The sequence below is a fragment of the Lathyrus oleraceus genome, chromosome 5, assembly GCF_024323335.1.
Source record: "Lathyrus oleraceus cultivar Zhongwan6 chromosome 5, CAAS_Psat_ZW6_1.0, whole genome shotgun sequence".
Lineage (NCBI taxonomy): Eukaryota > Viridiplantae > Streptophyta > Magnoliopsida > Fabales > Fabaceae > Lathyrus > Lathyrus oleraceus.
Window position 1 is genome coordinate 179,104,985 of NC_066583.1, and position 10,685 is coordinate 179,115,669.

General features: G+C 36.8%; 1 protein-coding gene across 1 annotated transcript; it reads right to left on the reverse strand.

The window, feature by feature from the left end:
- Window positions 1-444: 444 nt before the first annotated feature.
- LOC127081813 (dof zinc finger protein DOF2.5) lies at window positions 445-2,191 on the reverse strand. The gene is made up of 2 exons (XM_051022039.1): window positions 2,034-2,191; window positions 445-1,587 (listed from the first exon to the last, which is right to left on the reverse strand). The coding sequence occupies exons 1-2, from the start codon at window positions 2,055-2,057 to the stop codon at window positions 646-648; spliced, it is 966 nt and encodes a 321-aa protein (XP_050877996.1). The 5' UTR covers window positions 2,058-2,191; the 3' UTR covers window positions 445-645.
- Window positions 2,192-10,685: the final 8,494 nt, after the last annotated feature.

Below are 10,685 nucleotides of genomic sequence, written 5' to 3' on the forward strand. Positions count from 1 at the left end.
ACGGTCTCTTTTATAAATGAACACATCTTCCACTAACAAAAGTGATTACCAAAAGAAATTGAGATAGTATTATTATATCATACTACTAGTACTACTACTGTAACAAACTGTTAGTATTAAGTTGTGTTACTGTTACAATGAACCCAATTTAGTTAGCTTGAGCATTAACTAATGGAAGCCTCGTGCACCGTACAGTAAACAAAGTGATGTATATTACTGTCACGTTAACAGATCCCATTACAGAGAAAGGACCATGGCGGCACTGTTATAGGTTCTGACACTTCTGATCACTTTGCAAGCAAAGCAAAAAGAAAGGAGACCACTTTCGCTGTAAACGATTTGACACCCATCATTCCATCTTCACTTTCTTGTCCCAACACAACACCACACACACTACACTCACTCTAAATAAAATTATACTTACAAGAAAAAAAAAAGCCATGATAAAGAGAGAAAAAGCCATGGATTATATAGAAAACATAACAACATCCATAATAAACCTATTTACTCTATTTTGTTAGTGGCTCTGATCATCACTATCACTCCAAAGTTCAAACATCCAAAAGATAAAGATGAGAAAAAGGTAAATAATAATAATAATAAACATTAAAGGGACTAAACTAAATTAACAACACCACAACCTCTTTACCATGATCCACCACCTAACATACCGTTCCAATAACCAGTTGAATCACCTTGGCTTCTATTATTCTGCTGATGATGTTGATGATGTTGTTCAAACTCACCACTATTTGAAACTTGTTGCTTATTATTATTATTATTATTATTATTCAACTCCTCCACAACAGGAAACAGCATCCTTGCACCACCACCAGAACTCTCTTGATTATTAATCCCTTGTAAACCACCATAACCATTCTCAAATCCTTCTAAGCTAAAATTAAGACCAGGCTTAAAATCTTGCAAAGCGAAACCACTTGAATTATACATTGCACTAGACTCAGATAATGACATAGGCATAAAAGAATTCAAACCCCTGGATGAAGAAGCAGCAGCGATCCCGGTTTTGAGTAGCTCCATAGCAGAAAGCGGCGACGACGATGAATTAGTACTATTTTGATGATGAGTTTTTTCTTGTTCAGTGGTGTAAGGAAGTTCAATGAACTTAGATATGGTGTTATAATTATCATCACTTGGTGGTGGTGGATAAGCTAGGTTAAGATCTTGTCCTTGATGGATCTTAGGGTTTTGAGAAGCAGATTGAGGAAAGCTATTATTTTGTGCGACAGTAAGATCAGGAATGATGATATTTTTTGTTATAGATGATGGTGGTGGTTGTTGTGAAATGGAAGGTGATGGTGACGGTGATGGTGATGATCTTTTGTTTTTTCTTGAACCACCACCTACAGGCACATTTCTCAAAGAACCACCTTCAGTCCAATACCTTCTACAGGTTTTGCAGAAGTACCTAGGTTGAGAGAGACTATAGTTGTTATAGTAACAGAATTTTGTGTTGGTTGAATTGCACCTTGGACAGTTCAAAGCTTGATCTTTTTGTGGCCTTGCTCTTCTCTCTATCACAGGAGCTTTTGAACCTTCCATTTGTTTAACCAGTCCAATATTCCCCTAAATATACATCCAAATTTCAAAAAAGGAGATGAAAAGTTCATAATAAGATAGAAAGGAAACAAACAAGAGAAGAAAGTATAGCAATAATACAAACAAATTTATCAACTTTTTCTTAGGGTCCTTTACTTCTTTATCAGAAAAATTTGGAAAAAGAAAGGTGAAGTACAGTTAATTAAATGAAGGAAAAGGATCTAAAAAAAAAGACAAGAACAAACAATGAAATTTTTGGTTGAGGATCAGGAAAAAAGTAATAAAGGATATATATATATATATATATATAAAGTGAAACTTTCCTTAGAACTATCAATAATCAAGATAATTTATGAAAGAAAAAGCTTTATTATGGTTGATAATTAATTACAAATTCAGGATGAAAATAATCAGGATAATTTTTCCATGATTATAACAAGGAAAAAAAGAAAAGAAAAAGGTATTATGTTTACCTGTGCCCACTGAGTTGTGTCCATTGATTTAAGATGAAAAATGGAAAAAAGGAAAAGTGATATGAGTGTTGTTCAGAGAAAGAAAAACACCCACTTTTTTTCTAGTTTCTAGAGGAGAGTGAAAAGCACAAAGCTTTTGAAAGATGGAATTGGAATATAGTAGTAGTGGTGGTTCCATTTCCATGAAGGGGTAAGATAGTAATTTCGAAAATATTCTAATTATACTATATGATGTGATGACACGTACTTGAAATTTGTGTACATGACATGAAGCCTACTTGTGTGATAAATAAAGTATTTTACATAAGTCAATAATATTCTTCTTTGGTGTCTTTTTGTAGAAGCTAGCACAGTGTGAAATTTTTTTAGTCGGTTAAGATCATCAGAGAAGGAGAAATGCCTTTTTCTTCAGACTATTCTTTCTCATCAAGTGTTTTGACTAATTACTCATGCTTTTTTCACCCAATTTTTTATAAAAAAAATAACCGAATGTTTAAAAGAAAATGAAATATTTTATATGAGAGGAGTGTACTGTATATTAGGGTTTTTTTTTATCATGTATTAGTTGCAGAAGTGGTACAGCATTGTAGATCAGATTTTGCAGTTAGGTGAAGAGGAATTTAAATGTACGTATGTTGTAAATTAAACTTCTGTATGAAAGCAAACATTAAAGTGAGTATGAAATTGAAATGAACTCTTAAATGCTGCTCTATGTTTCCTTGACTGCAAAGAATATATTCGATATCATTGTATCCGTGCATAAGTGGACAGTGATCAATGCAATTCATGCCATAGAGGATATATAAAAAAGTTATATCAAAGTTTTGATGCTAGTAATAATGATGTGTTTTAAATTTGATATATAATAAAAGATAAATAAAAATAAATATATGTAGTGTTAAAGTAGGATGATGTTAGTAAGATAAGCTTAAAACATATACATTTTTCCAATGTTAATAATTGAATTCAGTATAGGTAATGGGAAAAGGGGTGTTCGTGATCCAGTTTTTGTTAGAAATCCATCATAGTTTATGGAGAATTTTAATAAATTTTGATGAACAAGTTTGTTATGACTCACACAATAACAATGAAAAAAAGAAGAACAATGGAGAAAGAAAGTGAGAATTTCAATCAATTTTGATGAACAAGATTGTTATCACTCACACAATAACAATGGAGAAAGAAAGTAAAGAACGATGAAGGAGAAGAGTAATAAAATTCTGCAGAGTTTCTCTCTACCCACGAATTGTGGAAAATTTATTATTCACTTTGCAACTGCAAAATACTGTGAATACAATGTTATAAATGTTTTATTCGTTTCATTACAAGAATAAAAGTTATTCCCTCTATTTATAGATTTAGGTTAACTTGTACCTCAAGTCAAAGCTCAAAACTATAAAAGCCCAAAGTAGCTAACACTACTAAAATAGATCTAAGTCGAAATCCTGTGTGAAAGAACATGCTTCGACACTTCGACACTAATACAACTCAACACAGTAGGTGATTCGACACTTCCTTGTTTTGTCGAGCAACTTGCTTCGACACAAGGAATTACAATTTAACACACAACCTATTTCATTGTGTCTAAGCTATCTACATTCATCATAGCTCTTAGTGTTCTGAACACTTCGACTTGCACTCCCTTTGTCATGATGTATACAATCTGATTATCAGCTCTGCAGTGTTCCACATTCATCTTCTCATCTGCTACCTGCTCTCGAAGATAATGGAACCTCATCTCGATGTGCTTGCTTTGACCATGTGCTATCGGATTCTTCGCTAGATTGATAGCTGACATGTTGTCGATCTTCATGGTAATTGCTCCATGACTCTTCGTTGTTATCTCTTCGACCAGATTCACCATCCGCGTTGCTTGACATGCACAGGCAGAAGCAATTATGTATTCTGCTTCGCACGACGATAATGTCACTACTGCCTCCTTTCTCGAACTCCAAACAACTGGTGCACCACCTAACATAAACACATAGTCATCTGTGGATTTTCGATCCTCAGCATCACTACACCAACTTGAGTCGGTGTATCCCACTAATTTGCATTCTTTTCCTTCATCAGCTGCAAGAAATAAAATGTCATAGTCGAGAGTTCCTTTCATATACCTTAGTATCCTCTTCGCCGCAGCTAGATGTGATACATTTGGTTTCTACATGAATCTACTCAGCATACCTATATTGTATGCTAAGTCAGGCCTTGTGTGACAAAGGTATCGAAGTGACCCAATAAGTCTTATATATTGGGTTAGGTTGACATCATCTGAATCTAAATCTTTCGACAGTTGTAATATGAGCTCAATTGGAGTCGAAGTTGGGTTGCAATCTTGCATCTTAAATCTCTTGAGTATTTCGCTTGCATACCTTTTTTGATGTATCATCAAACCTCTACCACACGTGTAGAATTCGATGCCAAGGAAATATGAAATGTCACCCAGATCTGACATTTCGAATTCCTTGTTGAGATCACCTTTGAAGTTTTCAATCTCCTTCTTGCAGCTATATGTTATCAATAGGTCATCGATATAGAGACATAATATACGCAATTCACTCTTACTTCTTCTTACATATATTCCATGTCCAGATTTGCACTTCACAAATTCCTTCTCCCTTAGAAATCCATTTATCTTCTTGTTCCAAGCTCTTGGAGTTTATTTAAGTCCGTACAGGGCTTTATGCGCCTGTACACCTTTCTTTCTTCGCCTAGTTTCACAAACTCAGTTGGTTGTGCAACATAAACTTCTTCTTCTAAGGGGTCATTCAGGAATGCACATTTCACACCCATCTGAAGCATCTTCCAGTTGTTCATATTTGCTAGACCAACAACCAACTTGATTGTTTCGATCCTAGCAACAGGTGCAAAAACTTCATCGAAGTTGATTCCTTCTTTATGAAGAAATCCTTTCGTCGCAAGTCATGCCTTGTGTCGAGTCACTTCTCCTTTTCCATTCAATTTCACCTTGTATACCCAATTCACATCGATTGCATTCTTGTCTTGGGGCAATTCGACAAGTGACCAAGTGTTGTTGACTTTGATTGACTTCAGATATTCGTCCATTACTTTCATCCACTTCAAATCTTTCAATGCCTCAGTTGCATTTATTGGTTCGACATTTGCGTAGAAAGCATAATGTACCAACTCATCTTATTCATTAACCACATCATTTGATGTAATCACACATTCTTGCAACCTTGCAGGCATGTGTCTTATTCTTTGAGGTCTGCTTGGGCCTGCTTCACCTTTGACTTCTTCATGTTGAACTTCTCTTTCGACTTCACTAGCTGGTTCATCACAAAAAATTCTCACTGAATCTTTCTTGACATTCTCAGTCCAATCCCACTCCTTAAGCTCTTTTATGATCACGTACCTGTTGATTACCACTTGCTTATTCACAGGGTCGAACAACTTGTATCCTTCAATCGAATGATATCCTATCAGGATCATCTGACTCAACTTGTCATCAAGTTTTCTTCTCAACTGATCTGGCACATGTCTATGTGCTATAAATCCAAACACCTTCAGATGACTAAAGCTAGGCTTGACACCAGACCAATATTCTTCTGGCGTGATTCCTTCTAGCTTCTTCGTCAGACATCTGTTCAGAATATATGTCGCAGTCAACACAGCTTCTCCCCATAATTCTTTGGGTAGATGCTTTCCTTTCAACATACTTCTAACCATATTCATAATGGTTCTATTCTTCCTTTCTACGATTTCATTTTGCTGTGGAGTGTAGGGTGGCACCCTGTCGCTCCCCAGGATTTCCCGAATCCAGGTACAAACGCGAAAAGAGTGGCGAAGAGAAAATAATAGAGTCGTCAGCTATGTACTTTTATCCCAAGAGGAGGGAAAGGTAGTACTGCATAACCTAGAGGGAACGGATAAAACAAAGTCTCGAACCAAAGAAACTGGGTAAGGGGCCCGGTTACGTGAAGAGAAGGTTATCGCACCCCTTCACGTCTGTGGTACTCCACGGGATCCACGTTTGCTAGTTATGTCTAAAGTGTGTACAAAAGTCCTATATGCAATGCAAAAGAGAGAAAATCAAAGTAGGGAAAACAAAGAGTTATTGCTCGCACAGGCCCTACCCTGCTGTATACGTATCTCAAGAAGGATTGAGAATCAGAGCACCGTAGCTCGGCTAAACTATTTCTATTTGTTTTGTGTTTTTTAGATGAACGGCGTTACTACGCAATCTACCGGATGCTCGACCTTTGGAGACTTACTCACCTGTAGTAGAAGGAGTCAACGTGTCCTTAAAGGAAGATAGAGTTTGTTTGTGTTTTAGGAATGCTCATGCAAGAAAGGAAGTCCTAGACGAAGGAACCGTGCTACCTTAGTTGACATGCAAACGAGAGACTATACGAAGTCTAGCAATCCTATGGGGATACAATAAGCGAGTTTCAAAAGAGAACAAAAACTGGAAATGGAATGCCAATCAATGGGCTTACATCCAACTCCAAAACAAACGGGAAACAGAAAGCCAATCGCTGGTCTTACATCGAACTCCACAAAACAGGAAACAGATAGCCAATCAATGGTCTTACATCTGACTCCTCAAACAAACAAACATGCATGAAAAGCAAACATATGAAAGATTCACAAACAAGCAAATAAGCAATCAAGCAACACACTCTATATGCAAACAAGAGCCTCAGACAAGTTGGTTGGGCTTTAGTCAAGGGGTCATATCAACCTCGACAAACAAGCCAAAACTGTGGGGTGTCTTTGAGCTCTTAACCACTAACATTGAGAGTTAGGGTGAAGCTGATGAAAGGAAATGAGGATAAGACCTCATGCTCTTAACCCTGGCCTGGGTGAGCTTATGATAAAGAAGGTGTGGGGATCCAGAATGAGGGACCCTATTCCACCTGACTGACTCTATACAAGGATCTTGGGTTAGGTTCAAGAGCATCAGCACGTAGTGAGATCATAGTGAACGACTCAACGACTAATAGGGGATTGATTGCTTATCCCTTCTATCTATCAATTGCCTCTTCACTTAGGAGGACTTAACAAGTAATATGCCTCAACAAGGAGGTCTTTAGCACAAATATAAACAAACACAGACATTGCCTCTTAAGGAGGACTTCAGCCAAACGCCTGCCAAAAAAGCGACAGGGCTTCCAGACTACATGGAGAAAGAGAATGGTTACCTAAGTGGTATACCAACCACAAACCAAATAAAAGCTCAAGCAAGAGCTAAAAGCGACTAAAGTACCTGTACAAAAGGCTAGTCAATTAGTAACTCAGACAAACAATCAGAAAATAGACAAAACCAATCAACAGTGTTACACAAAGCAAGGCATAAGTGCAAGCACTCAAATTGTTTCATCATATCAAATGACCTACAAAAGAGCAAGGGTTAGTGATCAAAGCAATTGGCATCTCAAGTAATGAGGCCAAACCAACCATTAGTGCTAAATACCTGAAACATCAAACACAATTGGTGAGTACAAACCACTAGTACAAAGACTAGGGTCAAAGGCAGGTCAAATAGTCAAAACAACAGTTGATCTTTCATATGAAGCACATTTAATCAAACAAGAAGAAGGCCTCAAAAGGATCAAAGCCAAATCAATAAGAAAAGCCATCAATTGAACAAGATAAGGCAAAGGCAAACAATGTGATCAAAATTGGATATCAAACATAGAAAATTCACATTAAAACAGAAATGAATCCAATGATCATGAAAATTTTTATGTGAACATAACATGTCATGGACAAGCATCATACCAAAAATTGGGTCCAGAAGATAACAAATGGTGTGTGAATGAAAATGCACAAGTACAAGGTCAAGAATGTGACAACAAATGTTACAACATATGTTCATGTGTCCAAAGCAGTGGTATTAAATGGTAAAAATGCCAAACCAAGTCTCAAAAATCATGCAACATGTTAGGAATAAGCATGTCAAATTTCAAGGCAATTGGACAAATCATGATCATTTTACAATCAAATGAATGCAACATATCAATATGGCATCATGTGCAATCAACAAATCACCATTAAAAATCCAGAACCACAAAAATCAGGAAATTAGCATCACAAAATAATAGACATCACAACAAGAATGTAGAACAAAGTTTGGATTAAATTGGACAATCATACTATTTTTTATGAATTTTGGAAATTGAGGATCAAAAATGAAATAATGTGAAATAAAATATGGAAAATGGAATGTGAATTGGAATTGGCAAAATGCAAAAGCCAGGAGTTGAACCCAGGTCAGCAAGGTCATAGGCGCTTAAGCATGAAAATCAAATTGGAAAAAATGATACGCGCTGGAATCGAACCAAGGCATGTACAGTCAAAAGAAGCGCTTAAACAAATCAATTGGAAATCACAAGAAAAGCCAATGCAAGGGATCGAACAGAGGACAAGTACGTTGCGAGCGTTACATGAAGCCAAACGCTGCGTTTTGATGCAATAGAGGAATTAAAGGGAAAATGAAAACGCACGCAAGGGGAATCGAACACAGGACATGTACTTTCCAGGCGCGCTCAAACTGAAAACCCTGGCACTTGAACCAGCTGACCGGAATAGTACTTCCGGTCATCTTCTCCGGTGGTACGCCGATGAAGGTGCATCAAAAAAATTCCAGAATCATGCAAAAATGATATGGATCGAAAGCTTGCATAACGTACATTCCAAATCCATGCCTAATTCACTCTAAATCATCACATATCTCATGGATCGAGCAAGAACAAATTTAGCATACAAACTTTAATTCATCATAACTCACTCAATATCCATCCAAAATCAATAATATTCATATCAGAATCATCAGTGGAGCACGCACTACAAGATCATGGCAATGAATTGGCAAATAATGAGATTCGAATTTTCACCAACCTGTATGCAGTGTGATGAAACAGTGTTTTCAAGGCCTCAAATGCTCCAGATCTCCTCTATCAACCTCGTGGTGAAGCTTTATGCACGAAATATCAGCTGAAATGGTTTGGATCTTGCTAAATTTCAGAACACCATCTTCATCTTCAAGCTTTGTGTATGCACGTTTTTTGCACCAATTTCTTCAATCCAAACCTTGATTTGTACTCAATGATGCTCCATGAACACGAATATCCAAGAAAATTGGTGTGTTATGTGAAGAAATTTAAAGTTTGATTTGAGAGAATTTTTGGAGGGAAATGCAATTTCTAGATCTAGAATCTGTAAAACTGAGCAAAACAGTTAGGATTATCTATTTATACCCTGTGTTAATTACCATGCTAATCCAAATTAAGCTTGGCTTATGGAAACTTAATGAGAAATGAGGTGTATGACCAATTTGGCAAGTGTGTGGTGCATGGATATTTCACACGTGAACAGTGCACATGCATGGTTCAAAGTCACTTAAAATCATCCAAAGATCACAATGGCATTGGTATTTTTCATGTATGATCAATAGAATTTGAATTCTCCATTTTCCCTCCAAAATATACATGCATGGACAAATGATCATGTGAGTTAATTTCATGCAATGCAATGTTGGATTTGGAAAGTATTGGTCATGACAAGCATTTTGCAAAAAGAGTGACTCAATTTGGAGTTTTGTAGCCAAAGTTATGCCATGTTGAACTTCCATGTACACTTTGAGATCCTTTGCTCATAACTTCTCAACCATTTATCAGATGATCATGATCTTGGACTTTTTGAGAAGAGGAGAGAAAGATCTTCAACTTTCATGTTCACCAAAAATCCATTTGAAGCTTATTTGATGTTGGAAAGTCAAGTTGAATATGGTCCAAAAACTTGCCATTTTTGGAAACTTGAAATTACAGGTCACTTTCCATTTTTGGAAACTTTCGATTTGACTTCAAATTCTTCAAGGTAGGTGTTTGACATGATAAACAAGCCTCTTTTGAACATGATTTGGATGAAGAAATTCATTTTCCCACCTCATAGCCCTCAGTTGACTGCACAGTTGACTTTTATGGACCTCAGATGACTTGGAAATGCACTGATGAATTTGGGCCTCTACCACTTGGTAAAGTTGCTTCAAAATGAACCCCAACTCATATAAGCTCTTGAGAATGATAATGTGGCCTTCATCTCAAGGAGAGACTTGCTCTTCTGCACAAAGGATCCTCTTGATGCCAAATCCGACTGCCATGGTGCAATGCAACATGGAATGATAAATGACCTAAAAAATGAAATGAATGCATGAGTGGGGAGGGCAAATTTGAGGTGCTACACACCCCCTCATGCACAATCCCTTCTTTCACACATAATGCGTTGAAGTATTTCGAAACATACTCTCCACCACCATCAATCCTCAAAATCTTGATATTTCGACCGCTCTGTCTTTCGACCATGGATTTAAACTTGGCAAATACCTCGATCACCTCACTTATCTTTTTGATCAGGTAAGACCATAATTTTTTACTGAAATCATCTGTGAATGTAAGAAAGTATTTGTTACCTCCAATCTAATCCACCTGGAGAGGACCACATACATCAGAGTATATGACTTCAAGAATTGCCTTCGACCTGCTTCTTTCATCCTTATTGAAGTTGTTCTTATGTTGCTTCGCCTGCACACATTCTTCACACACCTCGCTTGGAATGTCGATTTCTGGTAATCCTAAAACCATATTTCTTCTCTTCAAATCTCTGATGTCTTTGAAATTGAGATGGCCA